Source organism: Sphaerodactylus townsendi, linkage group LG08 (assembly GCF_021028975.2).
Source record: "Sphaerodactylus townsendi isolate TG3544 linkage group LG08, MPM_Stown_v2.3, whole genome shotgun sequence".
Lineage (NCBI taxonomy): Eukaryota > Metazoa > Chordata > Lepidosauria > Squamata > Sphaerodactylidae > Sphaerodactylus > Sphaerodactylus townsendi.
In genome coordinates this window covers 50,117,728-50,135,124 of record NC_059432.1, presented here as the reverse complement: position 1 = coordinate 50,135,124, position 17,397 = coordinate 50,117,728, and the positions used below count along the sequence as shown (strand labels likewise).

Genomic DNA, 17,397 nt, shown 5'->3' with positions numbered 1-17,397 from the left:
ACGTGGCAAAATCACCAATTAGTAACCCCCTCTCGGCACACACAAATAATTAGTAACCTACTCTAGGGAACCTGTGAGAACCTGCTGGATCCCACCTCTGCTCATGGGGATTAATAATAGTGGAGTGGAAAATTTTATAACGGGCATAAATGAGGTAATTTTAATGTAAAATGGAAGACATAGAAATGTGGTATTCATGTATCCCTCAACACAGAGTTTGGTTTTTCCTTGGTATGTGGAATACCGGGCCCATTTGGTATGACCCTGCTTCTTATTCTATATGGGAGCATTTACCTCTGTCCTCTTCCATCTGTTTTGCATCGGCCTAACAGCCTGGTTTCCAGAGATGAAGAACAAAATGGAACAGCAGGAAACAAGATTCCACTGCTTGTACTATCAAAGAAAGATACCCTGTGAAAACAGTAAAATGGCTGGCAGAAAGTAAAAAACTGGGTGCATAGAAATGGTTATGAAGATCCTCCTCTTTGGTGCAAGTATCTGCTCTTCCAGCTAAAAGACCCCCCTCACTTAGGTTATCAGATATATTTTTCCTTCTCTACCCATTCTTCTCTGCCCCATGCCTAGGGCCAGGATCAGGAAGTATCAGAAAAGTAGCCATCTCTGAGGTGTTCATATTACCAGTGGTTATAACTGTTAACAATCAGATGCTGAATATTAAATAAATATTTTTAATCGAAATTTTGTTCAGATTTTCATTAATCAATTTCTAAATGCCCATCCCTAACAGCTGCTCACGCTAAAGAGTGCTGGCTTTCAGTAATATGGGGAGATGCAGTAATCTAATAGGTGCCTGTGTAATATAGGGCAGATCAAGCACATCATTCATCATGACCCACTGACAAGGCATATCTGATAATGCATGAAGAGCAAACCAAAATGCACAATTCAAGAGAAAGTCTGCCTTACTTTCGTCCTGTGATGAAAAGCTGTAGGTTTACCTGAGTTCTAAAATGATTATGCAAGCCATTGTTATTATCGAACAACATATTAGCATAAAATTACTTATGCTTTTTAGATGTTCTGAGAAAGAGACAATTAAAGGACAGAAGGAAAGTGCTGAGAAGCCCTTGTTTCTGTTGCTTTCCCAGAAGAACTTTAAAAGGTAACTTGCTTTAAGAAACCTCATTTGTTCATGAACTTATGATTCATATTTCATTCAAGCTGCCACTTAAAAACAACAGCCAATCAGAATGCGGGACACAGGCAAGCACAAAGGTGCTTGCAGCTGCCACTCAAAAACAACAGCCAATCAGAACACGGAACACGGCATGCTCAGACATGTTTTTGGAGTAAATACAGAAGTCTGGCTAGTGCAGAGAAAACTGGAGCATTTCCTACTGCTCCTGGATAGAAGCAGGGAACAGTGCAAAGGGAGAAACTGGAATAAAAAAGCCCAGGTATATATGATCCTGGTTCAACCCCAGTGTATTTGTGCTGTGCAAAAACAGCCTTTGACCGTACACAGCTCAGGTATATAGCTTGTGCTCATGGGGAAGTTTGGTCTATAGCCATCTATTGGTTGGTCATCACTTTCCTCCAGTGGACCAAAGATGCCTTTTAGCCTTCCTCTTAGTTAGGTTTGAGAGAAATGCATGGATTGTGCTTTCTTTGCATTCCATACAATTTGCTTCTTTGTTCTAAGATATGCCGTGTAACACATACATACGCGCACCATGGCTTAATATTGAGGGTAATTTCTGTCGATGAATGAGCTATTTGGTCTTCTCTCTCTCTCTGAGAAAGTCTTACAAGCACTATAAAAATCTTTTTGTGTACCTCCACCAGAATACTTCTGATACACACCTTTACATCCCAGAAGCCTGGATACTTTGGGATTATAGGGTGCATGCGCTCCTTTATCCTCTGTGCCATTCGCTGCCAAACCAGAGAGTTCAGGAAGGGTGGCAAGATCCTTGATCAGTTGAATTTCCACTGCAGTAAAGCACTTCATAGTCTCTCAAAAGGCAGAGCCTTGAATATTTCTTGAATTTCTCTGTTCCATTTCAACACCAATCAAACTTTTCTTAGCTGTTGCTTTAACATTTAAACCTTTAAAACCACTGACAGGCTGTGGTCAGGGGCGGAGTGAGGGGGAACTGTGCCTGGTGCATGCCTGTGTCATGCCTCCCGTCACGCCCCTACACCGGCACGCACCCGGTGCATCGTGCCATGCCACACCCCCTCGGCGCTACACCACTGGCTTGGTTTAGTCGCTGTGCATATATCCAGTGCTAAAGTAATTGTGTGCACGCTTTTGGACTGTTCAAAAGTCTTTAAGTGCTGTGGATATCAATGCTGCAAGTGGCCAGCTTTCCATAGTCAGACAACAAAGTCAAGTTGCCCACACAAATAGCATTTAGATGCTCGGGAATTTGCAAGGATTAAGGAAACTGCCTGCTGGTATGAATTTCCCCTTTGCTGTGAAGGCTGACCTGTTGACAATTAAAGAGGATCAGCAGCAGCTGCAGACAGAAGCAGAGCTCTGATACTCTCAAGTGACATTAATGGCACAGATCACAGCTTTTGCAGCTATTGATGTTCCCCACAGAGCAAATCAGATAATACCAGAATATTAGTTTGGTTAACCCACGGGTCAAAAACTCCACTTAAAAACAAGAAAAAAGGATCCCCAAAGATAAAAAGCAGATTTTTTTTTACCTTTAAGAAGAGTCACTCAATATTACTTATTAAGAAAAAACCCTATTCTGCAATATATATTTAATAAATCTTTGGCCCCTTTCGCGCAGGCAGAATGCTCTTTCAATTCACTTTCAATACGTTTTGCAGCTGGATTTTATTGTGCGGAATAGCAAAATCCACTTGCAAACCATTGTGAAAGTAGATTGAAAGTGCATTATTCTGCACGTGTGGAAGGGCCATAGAATGTATTACAATAAATTGTAACAATGCTTTATTTAATAATTGGAATCTATTTGCATCCTTTTCAACAAATACGGAATCTGGCAACCTCATTTAAGAGATTTCTAGCCCAAAAATGTCCTTAGCATTTCTTGGAGAGCCAGTGTGGTATAGTGGTTAAGGTGTTGAATGAAGGTTTGGGAACCCAGGTTTAAATCCCCACTGAAGCCATGGAAGCTTGCTGGGCGACCTTGGGCCAATTACATACTCTTGACCCTGACCCTGGCTAGAATTTGGTTTAGGGTTGCCAACCTCCAGGTAGTGATTGGAGATCTCCTGGGATTACAGCTGATCTCCAGGCAATAGGATCAGTCACCCTGCAGGAAATGGCCAGTTTGGAAGGTGGACTTTATGACATTCCACCCCATAGAAATCATTTCATATTGCATATTAACTCACAACAGTTACAATTGATGTAGGCACTGTCCCTGGGAGGACTAGTGCCCGGTGAAACTCTTTGATGTCTAACACATTTATGAGTGTTGCTATGGAATTGCTATTCCTCCAGATTCCAAGTGCATTGCAACATGCATATAGGTGCCCCAGAAGCCTGTGCCATCCCTGACCCACCCATGGAACAGCCTGTTCCTGGCCCAGATTTGTGTTCCTGTCACGCGTATGGAGGTAAAATTTAATATTTTAATTAAATACATTTAGCCAATCATAAAATTCCAACAAGTTTCTATGCTCACCCTTCGATTAAAAAAAGATATTGTCTAGATATCACAAACTTTTAATGATAAAACTTTAGAAAGGATTATTAGCAGAATAAAGAAAAGTATCTTTAGAATTGAGCATGTATAAAACAGGTACTTGCTGGGGCCATTAAGGATCCCATTGCAACGCCTTTAATTTGCAAATATAATATATCATTAAATAAGAAGAAATTGCTTGTGAGCATTATTTCAGCTAGACAAAAAATGAGTTGGGTTTTTTTTTAAATTAACCTGCTTAATATTTCTTTAGTTCCAATAAATCCATCTCTCTTCAACATATTTTTTGTGTGCATAACACAAGACCGTACAAGTGATCTGGTCAATATTCAGGTGTGATGCTGCTGCATCAGAGATGCTCCTCCTCCCTATGCTCACCCTGCTGAAAGCTCCTGTGGATTGCCAGTGCAGGGCCAGCCATCCAAACGAGAGGGCAAGCTGACTCTGTGGCTCACAGGTTCTGACTTCAATTAAGGCAGTTAAGGAATCCTAATGAGACATATTTGTTTTGCCTTTTTGCTTCATGTGTGCTGGTTTATTGATATATTTGGGTCTTTCTTGGGAAAAAAAAGATGGTACAAATAATAAATACTCCCAAGGTTTCCTCCTAGACTAGGTATTTAGTCCTGAATGATGCCATATTTGACAGGAGTATCCTATCCAATTCTAAATTTTCTCCATTGTTTGGACTGATCCAAAGGGACCATCATACCTTTCTACCCTTCTAATATAACCTTTCAGAATTGCTGTCAACTGCTATTTGTTTTTAAATTATGCCAAAAGTCTCACTACATTCCAGAGCCCATTGTCCGGCATCTGTGTCTCTGCAGAGCCTTAGAAGCAAAAGTCCTTCCTCGACATATTTTATTTTTTCTTCCCTACTTAGAGCCTAGATACAAATTTTGTGTGGCAGTCAGTCTTAGCTAGCCTTTACCTGTGTTTGGTGACAGAGAAAATTGTTTTTCTTCTAGCCCACGCACCTAGCTAGACCTACATATCACTCGTGTGGTTTCTTTGTATCCTATGGCTGCTACCAAAATTGAGTCATGCTCATTGTGCAACCTGCTATGATTTGTGGTGGTAGTTGTTTGGGGAAGGATTAGGAAATGTTATCTCTCTCTTTTGTAATAAAATTTTATCTAACTTGTTTTTCATTGTTTCCTTTCAAACTTTGCATTGTATGTATTCTCAGTTTTGTCTTAGGTTATTATCATCATTTACATCATTTATAGTCCACCTTTTCAACTTGGACCATTTGCAATAAATTACTACACATAAACACCAAATATCCACATTGCTCTATTCACACCAAAACACAACTGTGCATACAGGGAGCATTAACTATTGAGCACATTCCTGTTACATGTAGTTGGCGAGCAAAAATCAAACTTCTGAGAAGTCTGTATGAATGAGGTTACTGTGGGATTCTAATTAGAGTACAGATTATTAGGAAGGCTATAATTTCATAGTGCTTTGGCTTTGTTGGGGCCAAACTTCACATAATCCAGAGATAGCTATAATCCATTGGCCTCATGTTGCCTGATAGCCATTTTCCTAGAGCTCACCAATTTTTTTAGAAAGTGGGTGAGGATGGGTGGAGCTTCTACCCAACAAAGCCTTTGATTGTCCATTGGTGATTTGATTGGCTGTGCAGATATTTTAAAATGTTGACTTTGCAGCAGCTGCCATATGTCTGGTATTGACCTAGACAGTCTGGTATTTTCACTGGCTGTCCTGAAAAAAATTAAATATCTGGTGTTTTTTCAACTTCCACCTCCCCCCTCCCCCCAAGAATCAGTCAAAACACTGGACTGCTCAGGTCAACTAGCTGCACTGAGGCAGTCCAAGAGTGAAGCAGCTAGAAAAGAGGGGAAAGATATAAGTTGGCTTACCATTGGTGAGAAAGGAAAGGTACAAATGAATGAAATAAATACATTATCAGACAAACAGGGCAGGGCAAAGCATCTCCCTAGTATTCTAGCCATGACTCAAATAAAAGGGACCACGTGGTTTTAAAGAAAGTATGTGGACAGTCAGTCACAAATCCCTGTTATAATTTGTCATTCAGCCTTTCGCTGGAAAGAAAAGAATGCTGCTGTAATGGATATGATGGGAGTATAGCAGCTGACTTACCTGGAATCATTATGTCACTTGGTTGGGTTCTTACCCTAAAATTGCTGTATAGATCAATCTATGGCTATTTAGATTCTATTTATATTCCTAGAGATTATCTTTCTGCAGCTGATTTCTTGTCAGAGCAGAAATTAGTCCTTTGTTGGTAAACCCATCATGCTGACAGGTTGTGTCAGTTTTTGAGAGGCAAGTTATGTGAAAGCTGGCTTGTGACTGAAGGTACTTTACGCAGCATAGGAGAAAGAAAACCAGCAAAGTGGAAGTCAAACCAGTTCCACATGTGACACAAAGAATTATTTTTCTTCTCTTGTAAAACGGGGGATCAAGGTGCTAACAATGCTACTCAACGTTGTCATTTGCTTCAGGGGAATATTTAATTGCTCTGCAAATGAGCCACAGTTGACATAGTAGTTTTATGAGAGGGAAAGCCCATTATGAATCAAGACACTTCACTGGGGTCTCTGCAAATGTAGCACTTACTGTCAGCACAGAATGTACACCAGTTCCCTTTCTACTAAAACCTGAACATACTAAACCTGTTGTTATAATGATTACCTTCATCATCACAACACATTTCTACTCTTCCTCTTTTCCTTCCCAACATTCTACTTCCTTGTATGGAGAGTCCAGAGTCTTTCTGGTAATTGCTTGTTGTGATTAATAAGAGTGTGATGGAGCCACTGGGAGGCTGTCACTTACACACAGGCTTAGAAGAAGAAAAAATAACGGGGTCCCACTTTAATCAGAGGTTTGGGTTCTGCTCCCTGTAGGTTAAAATCGGAGTCCACAGCAAGTGTTCCTTTATAATCCCACTCACTCTCCTATACCATGCCATTAATGCCACAAGAGGGGGTCAGGAAATGCATTTCTGTCTCTGCAGTAAAGCTCTATATCCTGTTTAACATGAAAGGTTATCATTAGTGTTGTTATTTAATTCCTTTATTCTCAAATGAAAGGAGATGTATATTACTACAACATGTTGGGTTCCTTTAAACTCTGAAGGGTTTAAGAAAACATTTTGAACAGAAGGTGAAAAACTTGGGGTCTTATTCACACCAACTGAGCTGCTGTCATGTGAAGGAATTCAAGAATTATGCTTTTACATTTAGTCTTTTTTTCTTTTGAGGGGAAAGCGTTACTTGATTTTCACAATACATGCAGGTTTACATTCTTATAGCCTACTTCACTCAGAAGTAATCCCTAAGGAGTTCACTGAAGCTGACTTCCAAATATGTGGGTTCCATCCATAAATCTAACTGAACTGATATCTTTACTCTCCCTTGTCTCACCAAAAGATAGAAGCTCAATTGTAACTAAATACCCTCTTCTTCCTATGGAACGCTCCACTTGTAAGTCTGCTGCTGAAGAGCATTCCTTGGGAAGAAGAGGAGTATTTGGTCACAATTGAGCTTCTATCTTTCAGTGAGACAAGGTTTAGTATGCCCTTTATCTACAACATTGTTAAGAACCAGCTGTTGCAGTTGGGTGGTTTAGTTCCTTGTACAATACTTAGTGTTAGATCCTACAAACTACAAGTGTAACCTCAGCTTGTGGGTTCTGTGGGGCAGTACTTGGAAGGAGTTGCGAAGAACCAAATTTAAACAAAACAGTTTACTTTACTTAACAAATAACACTTTTAAAACATTTAACATTTACACTTTGCAGTCCTGTTAAATTTGCATTTTCAAGTCCTTATATTTACAGTCTACTGATATTGCCAAGTCCAATTCTTCTTTGCTGGTAGTTGGTTTTGAAGACTTCTGAGGCTTGGTGAACGGGCTTCAAGATGATGAAGGTTCCCAGAAAACTCTCACCATTTACATTCACAAAAACCCTTAAACAAGGTGTTAAGGGCTTAATAAAATCAATCAAGGTCCCAGCCTGGTAGCCTTGCTTCCTCCAACCTCATGAGTTGTGCAGCATTCTGCTTCTTTTCAGACTCCACCCCTTTCTGGGTCATCCCATTCTTACACAGGGGTTACACAAGCAGGGGAAAAACACAGCTCATCGGTGTTTATCTTACCCACCTTTTCTTTCCGGCAAACAGCCCTTGTGATCTCATCCCCCAAAATGCAGAAGGTCAGAGGATCCCTCATGGACAATGGGTGTCACCACAGAGTGCTGAGCCAAAGGGAAGTGAGGAAAGATCCACCTCAAAATTCCCTGTGTGCATAGCTCACAGGCTCCAACTCCTAAATGGTCAAGATATTAAGATAAAAAAGAACAATGTGGTATCTGTCTGGTATGTGGAATAGGAAAAGCTAGAGCACACACCTAACCTGAATGCCATGCTCCTATCACACAACCAATGCCACCATTTAGGGTTCCCAGCGATGCCTCTGCAAATGCCAGGAGATTTAGGGAGCAATACTTTGAGAAGACAGAGTTTGGGTAGAATGTAGTATCAGTTCCCAGGTGATGCAGTAGGCTGCCTTGCTTAATCTTTATGGTCTTTACCACAGACACTAGAGAAACTTCCTAGAAAGTCACTATGTGGTAGACATGTTTCTCCTGTTCCTCAGTTCTTTGGGAGTGGAAATTTAGGCTGAGGGCCTACCACTACTATATAGATTGTGCAGATAATCCATTTCTGAATAGGCTGCCAGTCTGTGGATCTGCAGCTCTTGGTTCATATCTCAATTTATGACATGCATTACAGAGGATGACAGAAATCATTCACATTCTTTTACAAACGTGGAACATGTCTCATTTGTATAACAGCATAATTCTAAACAAGTTTGCTCAGAATCTCACTATGCTCAGGGTTGCTTAGTCTCAGCGGAAAATGCCTAGAATAATTGATCTGTAAGTATGTTTTGATGTGGATAATTCCATAGAGAAATTATTAGTCTGTTACAGCAAACAGAACAGAAGTCCAGTGGTACCTTACAAGCTACCAACATTTATTCCAGCGTAAGCTTTTGTAAGTCAAAACTCACTTCACCAGATGCACTGTTGTATACCACTTAATTATAACAGTTTTAATAGCTGAAGGGATGTGGGGAGATATTACAAAAAGAGACACGTTTGAAACAATAGCCCATCAAAATGAAATCAGTCACTGAGGACCACTCTTACTGGAGAAGATGAGCCTAGTAGGATAAACATAAAATCTAATGTCTCCATTCCATGTTGATGGGACTTCTGGGAAAGAGGCCAGGTAGATGAATCAGCCCAGGTTAGGTGATGATCCTTTAATCTTTTCCATGATAATACATCCCCCCTCCCTTTGTATTCATGCAGAGTACTATCTTTTGTTGTTAAAGGGTATCATTCTTCTCCTGTCACCGCCATCTTCCAAATCTCAATTTGCAGCCGGAGCCCTTAATCCATAGTCTCTTTTCACTCCATGCCCACTTTAGCACATCCCTGTGCTTTTATTAGACAGATAATGCTCTCCCAAGCTGAAACAGATGGTGCTCATTTACAAATGATGGTTCACGTGGAGAAGGATGACTGATTGCACTGCATTTGAGCCCAGATGGGTCAGATTCCTACAGTGTAATCACTTGTTTAAAAATGGAAACACAGATCTGCAATGATTACATTGGTCCTTCTCTGTGTTTCCAGGCTTTGAAATAACTGTGTACTCTAGCAGAGGAAATGACTTACTAAGGCTTAAAGGCAAGGCATTATATACATTGCAGGCAATTTTAATGCATTTTTGAGCCTCGTGAAAATCCCTTTCCTTATCTTTTGCATTAGCTTTTCTGGGTGGTCCAGATATCCTGTTATAGCACTTTGTAGAGTGTCTGTCCAAATATTTAATAAAGTGATCGTATGAGATTGGCAGTTTTAGAAGTCAATCGTCACAAAACCTAATGTTTATATTTCCTGGCTCTCTTCAAGTCACCCTCCACTAATTGTCCTTCTCTTGAGGAAGGAACGTCAATATAATTTACAAAAGGGACTTGAAGTGACAAAAAGAAATCTCTTTTGCTTCTGGAAAAGAAAGTATATTCTCAAAGCTTTGATGCTAAGAATGTTGGACTAGGCCTCAGTCATGAAACTCTCTCTGGGACAGGGGTGTCCAACTCTGGCACTTCAGATGTTCATGGACTACAATTTCCAACAGCTCCTGCTGGCATGGCTCAGGGGTTGACAGGAATTGTGGTCCATTAACATCTGAAGCGCCAGAGTTAGACACCTCTGTCCTGGGAGATCTTTGGGGCAGTTGCTATCCCAGCCTGTCCTATTTCTAGGGTCATTGTGAGGAAGTGAGAAGCACGGAGCGTGCCTTTCAGGTCCTTGGAGGGGCGGGTGAAATATAATGTAATAGATTTTGAAGAGGGAAGTCTTCTCTGCTATGTGCTTGTGTTGGTCTTTGTTTTCAAAATCAGAACATTCTAAACTTCTTCCAATCATATAGAGATTATAATCAATGTCTTATTTGAGTGGAAAATGTATTCTGGCAGAATTCAGCTCTGTGATTAATATTTACTGTCATCTTTTACAGATAAAAAGGGAGGAAAAAGCACAGGCTGAAATGAATCTGAAAGCTGCCTTGTTTTCACAAGTGAGGTTTAGAGCAGTTCTTGCTATGGCCGGGTTTGTTTTGAGAGTATAAAATGCACACTAGCCAGAATACCTGTTTACATTACCTATGCATCTTGCTCAGGTTCTCTTTTCTCTGCGAAAGCAAATGTGAAACAAATAGCATAAAATAAGGTTACAACAATTTATTTATTTAGATATGTATATCCTAATGGGGACCCAAACCAGCTGACAAAAGTGTTCTCCTTTCTCCATTTTATTCTCACAACAACCCTTTGAGGTATGTTTGCCTGAAAGTCAGAGGCTGGCCCTAGACTGGCCAGTGAGCTTCCATGGCAGAGGGAACATACTCACACTGCATATGTCATTCTGTTAAAAAGAAAACTTCAGTGTCACCATTCACACTGCCAGTTTTCAAAGGGTCTTTTTTGCCACTACCTGTGCACTGCAGGAAACATGATACCGTAAAGGTGTATGATCTCTCTCCCTCCCCTCGCCCCATCACAAAGCTGTCAGTAAAACAAGAATGTGTGGAACGAGGGCTCCACCTTCTGACCAAATCTAGATATTAAGCCTACACGCTCTAAATTTTGGGTTGTAGAGGTTTTATGGGACTACCAAAATGCCCATCATTTGGTTAATCAGAATGTGTACATACTCCAAGGGTCAGCAATATGTTGCCTGCACAGAGTACAGGAGGGACCCTCCCAAGTTACCACCCGTTTATTTGCCTCATAAAATGCAGTGGGTAGCACTAAGAATTTGGACTACCTGTCTGTAGATCTCCACTCATTTCTTGGCAACACCAGGATGCTTAAGAACCTGAAAACTTGTCTTATTCTAACACCTATCAATACTTGCATACCAAACAATATATTACAAACTTGCAGCCAGTCCATAAATGAAATGGCGTGGGGGGCAGAATCCAGTATGTCCATACAGCATGCTTGCTGAGACACTAAAAGGAAGAAGAGGAGATTGGATTTATACCTTGCTTTACTCGATCTTTTAGCCATCTCACAGCAGCTTACAAACTCCTTCCCTTCCTCTCCCCACAGCAGATACCTTGTGAGGTAGGTGGGGCTGAGAGAATTCTGAGAGGACTGGCTGGCCCAAGGTCACCCAGCAGGCCTCATGTGGAGGAGTGGGAAATCAAACTTGGTTCTCCAGATTACTGCTCTTCGCCACTACAACATGCTAGAAGTGGTCACAGGTATGTATGAACACGATTCACGTACTTGAGAGCTGCTAACATGTAGTCATGGAGAGAACAATGAGGTTGCCCCAACCAAAGTGGTAGAGTCTACTGTACTATTTCACCTAGCGGGTGTTGTTCTTATTGTATTATTGTAATTTGTATACTGCCCTTCCCCCTTTGGGCTCTAGGGGTTTCACAGCAGTGTATAAAATGAGGCAGCATACAACAATTACAACCATTAAAACAATAAACTCAATTAAAATCCCCAAACCCCAATTTGTTGTGATGGCGGCATCTCACTGTCAATGAGCTCAAAAACTCATTAAGAAGAGGACAGGAAAAAATCCCATCTAATAGAGGAAGTGGCAGGAAGGATGGTGGGTGTGGGAGGTTACTTTTTTTTCTGAAGTTGCCTTATACTAATTCATCATTTTAAATGGGAGGATGGGAACCTAACAGAACACTTGAAGGGCCAGGCTAGGAATTTTCTCCCTAATGTCTTTCTTGAGAATTTGCTGGAAGTTTCTGGGTTGCCAGCCTCCAGGTGGGGCCTGCAGATTTCCCAAAATTATAGCTGATCTCCAGCCTACACAGATGAAACTCCTCCCCTCCCCAATCCCCATCCTCCACCCTCCAATCTGCAGGAATTCCCCAACCCAAAGCAGGCAATCTAGGGAGTTTAAAAAAAAGAGAGACAAGGAAAAGCATTCTAGCAATTCAAAGTAGTATCACCTCAGAATGACTCCACCGTCTCGTTTTGCTTTATTTCTTGGCTTCTTGGCTTCATTTCTTGGCTTCTGAGTACAGCACATGTACTCAGCACATGTAACTTCCAGGAATGTGTCCCTGCAGGTTGCGCTGTTCAAGAATATGTCCAACTAAGCCCTTTAGGCTGATGGTTAAGAAAGACCTCACAAGCAACAATTCTAAATACAGCTGCTATACTTAAAAGCCAAGGGGCCCTCTCATACCTTGTCTTTGTTAGGCAAGAATTAGACCTGGCTTTAAACTCAGCTTAATTTGGATGTGGTCTAGGCAATCTTCATCTTGCACTTCCTGAATTGTTAAATTATTCCCTAGGCAATTCCCTCCCCTGGAACTGGTCTGTAACTATGATTAGATGCAGTTGTTGAGGAACTTCTGTAGTCTAAAGACACTATCAAACATTCTGCCAGATGTCCTCACTTGAGATATTTGCTTATTTAAAAAAAAAAACAAATTCAAATTTCTACTCATGTTTTTCATTACGTAATTAAAAAAAAAGAAATCTGAAATCACAATCGGCTGTGCTTGGGAGATTTCATCATCACTGCCTTCTTCATCTTACCAAAAGCTGAATTTACATCTTTACTTCTGAAGAAGGCAGTTCGGTTTTTAACATTTACAGCACTATTGGCCCAGCTACAAAGAATAATAATTTCCATTCTGCCTTTGCCCAGGACCTGAGGATTACTCCAAAAATAACAAGATTTCCCAAGGCTGGAAACTTGAGTTCAAGGAGATTTTGTTCATGTTTTGTAAATGATACACAAATATTCTGCCAAACAAATGCAAAATACTTAAAAGGCTCAGACGTGAACAGGCATCAAATTCAACAGACTAATCCTAAAATGGAAATAATGTGTTTAATTCTTTGCAGTGGCTGCTGTGTTCTGTCACTTGGAGGCAGTCTATTCACTTAGACTATTATCAACTTCAAAGAACTTTGTAAAAATACAGCTCAGAGGCAGTTGCTCACTGATTTCTCCTGCAGCAAAATGAAAAGCAAGAGTCTGAGGAGCATTCAGTCAGTGTATGGGTAGGAAAAATGCTTTAAAATGTGTGTAGGTTTAGGTGTTATTTCACTTTTTTGCTGTCAAGTTACAGCTGACATGGAAACTGTAAGATTTTCAAGGCATTTGGAGGTGGTTCACTGTTGCCTGTCTCTGGTCACGATCCTGGTCTCCAATCCAAATGTTAGCCAGGTCACTCTTAGCTGTATGTTATTCAATCTCTTGCTGTCAGATTTGTGTGTTGGATGAGTACAATTGCACGCACAGGCCAATTAACACTCTACAGAGTCCATGTGGATTTTCTACAGATGGGCTGTGGGAGCTCCTTGTAAATTACAAATGTTCTGAATTAAAATATAAAACCTTGCCTGCTTTTAATTTCATGCTATACTTTCCCTAGCATTAGATAGCATCTTTTAAAAAACTATACGATGACCCAACCTCTTAAGGTCCAGTCTCCCAATTTTTTCTGAGTTTGCTTAGTAGAGTACAAAATCGAGCTACAGTGCTGGTAATTTGGTGATCTCTGCCCAGTTTGATTCAAGAATTAAAATCCTGTCTATTTTCTAAGACAGAAAAAAGACCACTGAGATGTAAACCACGCTCCAAGCCCTGATTTGACCAACCTGGATCACCGCCAAAAAGGCTCTGACTGCTGCACACAAACAAGTTCTGAAGGCGGATAATGAGACCAAACAAGAATCCTATGTGTTAGTATTGAAGAAGGAGTATAAAGAACTAATCTCCCACAGTAAGAGAAGGTATACTAAAAAAAACTTTGGGCCAGATTGGTAAAGGCTGCAAAAAACACTTGATAAACATGCATATATTGATGGCTGCTGTTAAGTTTTCCCACTGGGGCAAACAGCTGAGACCATTTCAAGTCATGAAAACAAGGCTAGGTAAGGCGAAAGCACTTTATGCTCAAGTGCTTTGGTCCTGATGCAAATCATCCTTGCGCATGCCTGGTAAGTGAGTTCCCATTACAGAACTCCAGAGCAAGCCAACACTTTTTGCTGTTAATTTGTAGAGGCCAACTCAGCTTGGTGAGTGCAGATTTTAACTGATGGCATTGCCTAGTCTGATGTGACATTATTCTCATAGAATATATGAATGGTTTTCTGCATGTGTGTCATGCACCCATGCTTCTTCTGTGGTCTTCTATTCATATGATTCATATGAGTGTGCACTTACATGGGTGCTAGTTGAATACTTCCTCTTTATCAAGACTGCAGTATTACCCAATGAGCAGGCACTTGGATCAGTTCTTAAATACATAGCTGAGATCCCTCAGAAGGTCTATGCATCCTTTTTTTATTTTATTTCCTAATTTGGCCTCTGCCAAAGTTTGGAATAATAGATTGGAATATATTTTTCTAATCTGGGGGCAAAAGGAAATAATGGCACCGCAAATCACACCACTTCAAAGAGACCTCCGTGCTTGGGAAAAGACAAATGGGAGTGATCTCATCCCTCCCCACTGAAAGGTAATAAGTGTGTCAATCACATTCAGTCTTCCACAAGCACTAACAGAATTTGTCTATCAGCTGGGTTTTTCTGATTCTGATGTATCTAGTTCCCTCACTATGTCCCCACTCCCAGTGTTAAAATCGAACAAATGGGGACCATATAACTAAGCCTGTTATTCCATCAGAGCCATAAACCTCATCGAAGGAATAATCATTACCCCAACTTCCCCTCCATGTTATTTTACTGATTCTGCTTTGAGAAGCATCTTATTTCTCTATCTTCACACTTTTAAAGTATCAACCAGAATCTCAGGTTTGGGTTCTAGCTATTGGGTCCCATCTCTCTAAATTGGCAGCTACTGGCTCAAAAACCTTGGGTGAAAACTGTCTTAGGGGAATGTGTGTGGCTTTGCATGATCTCTGCTACCTGAATGCAGGCATTTGTAAAGACTGCTTTCCTCTGTTCTTTCCTGATTTCACCTATGTGGATTTCTCCTCTCACTGACAAATCTCACCAGCCTTCAGTCATTGGAACAGGCTAGTATACCTTTCTCCTTCCCTCTACCCTCTTCTCTTTAGACTATCTTTAAGTTCATATCTTTGTATAGATTTAACAGAAGTTAGGATGTGTGGAACATCTCTTCAGCATGTGTATGCGAGTGTTACAAACACTGTATTCAGTTGGCTAATTCCCTTTGCTTTTACTTTTTATTAAACCCTTAACTTTAAACCAATGTCTGTTTATTCTGAGAACCTGCACATCCGTATGAGACATCAGCTCATGGTATACATCAGGCAATATGATCCCAATAATATTTTCCCCAAGCACCAGTGTGTATAGGCTTCAGACTCCTTTCAGGAAGAATGCTCCTTTGGCCAAGGCACATGCACATTTAGGGCATTTTGGTAACAGCAGCATAGTGTTTACTGTAGGTTAGGTCAGTGGTTCCTAAACGTTTTGGGCTGCTACCCCCTTGGCGCCCAGGCCACTTCCCTAGCCCCACCCCCACCCAGATGTGAATGCACACTTTTTTCTTGGTATTAGGTCTACTGCAAATTAAAACAACTTCTGACACTGTAAACACATGTATGAATTTCACAAATAAAACATGACTCACCAAAATATAAAAACAAAATTGTAACTTCAACGGCCACACGCTGGACTGTCTTAGGCAGTAGGACCCAAACGGATCATTCTAAAACAAAGACAGTTCTGCATGTGGCAAATAAAGTTACAATTTTATTTTTGTCTTTTGGTGAGACAGCACAGTAACAGTAAACCAATTTATTGGCCTTTTTTAGCAATATGAAAGGGTATGTTTTCCTCTCACCCATTATATCTTGTTTTAATGGATGTGCTTGGTGCAGGGATATCAGCTACTCAACATCAGGCTGGAAGGCACTAAGAAGTCTTAGATCCTCACATTCAGTAATTTTCAGACTTCAATATTGTCAAAGACTTTCATTCTGGCCATGAAAGCCTTCGACAATACAATTTTCAATCTGTTTCTCTGCTTGGAAAAAAGCTGGGTGACAGCACTGAAGCCACGCTCTACTGAATACGTTGAAAAGGCAATAAAGTACTTCTTGACTTTGTCCCACAGACAGGGTGATGATCAGGAAGGTCTGTTTGAGAACACCACGTAAATGGGGCACAGATGCCTTTGCAGGTTATTTGTCTTGGCTCCCCCTCCCAGCTATACAGTGAGGGGAGTGCTGCTGCTTTTCCTTTTAAAAAATCTTGCCTTGCAAAGCAGCAGCAATGGGGCTCTTTGCTTTGGCTTCCCACCTCCCAGGGCTACACAGCGAGGAGAGAGCTGCTGCTTTTCCTTTAAAACTCATCAGTCACTAGGCTGGAATGACAAGGCCTTTTCCCTACCAGCTGGCCCAGGAATCCCTGTGCCACCCCCCAACCACCCCAACATTCTCAGCCCCCCCCCTTATACTCCAAAATTTCTCACTACTGCCCTTGATGTTTCCACTGCCTTCAGGGGGAGCGCTGCACCAGCCATTTTGGGAATCCCTAAGTTGGTCTATATATTTGTCTGCCAAGTTATGTGTTATTTGTCTGCCAAGGAGGCTCCCTGTGTTTCAGCTTCTCCTTAGGGTGGGGACAGGTAAGTATTGTTAATTTAGGGAACATCAGGTAATAGATATGCACATACAGACCTGCAAACCTGTGAATCATGCACAGCTGTTTGATAGTTGATATATACAAGCCAAATCAATCAAAATTGACAAGCCATATTAGAACAATCAAAATTGGCAATTAGCACTGTAGGAGTTCTATGATGCCAAACATAACAAGCATGCAAGGAATCCTGGGATACATCTTAGTGATGAAAACTCCATGGTGTCATGCCAATAAAAACACATATGATAAATGGCAATGCAGATGGAACAGCCCCTCCCTTACCTGGTTCAACAAAGGTACATGTAGTTTAATGAGAATTTAGCTTGCTCAAGGGTAAAATCACATCTAGATAGGCAGGGCCTCAAACTTAAGGGACAACTTTTATATCGTGCAGCATGTGATTCTGGAACGTCACTGAAAAAAGGAATAAAATATTAAAGCATTTCTTTGTCAATCTGTAGTACCTGTTCATAATAAATGATGAACTTCCTTCAATAAAAGAAAAATGACACAGAAGTTTAAGTAACATGCATTTTATTGTAAT

General features: G+C 40.8%; 1 protein-coding gene across 1 annotated transcript in view; it reads left to right on the top strand.

The window, feature by feature from the left end:
• Window positions 1–1,060, top strand: part of GRK5 (G protein-coupled receptor kinase 5) — a 201,563-nt gene extending 200,503 nt beyond the window's left edge. Inside the window, exon 16 of the mRNA XM_048505125.1 lies at window positions 1,037–1,060. Within this exon, the coding sequence (XP_048361082.1) occupies window positions 1,037–1,045 (9 nt within the window). The 3' untranslated portion in view covers window positions 1,046–1,060. The remainder of the gene's footprint in view (window positions 1–1,036) is intronic.
• The last annotated feature ends 16,337 nt before the right edge of the window (window positions 1,061–17,397 follow it).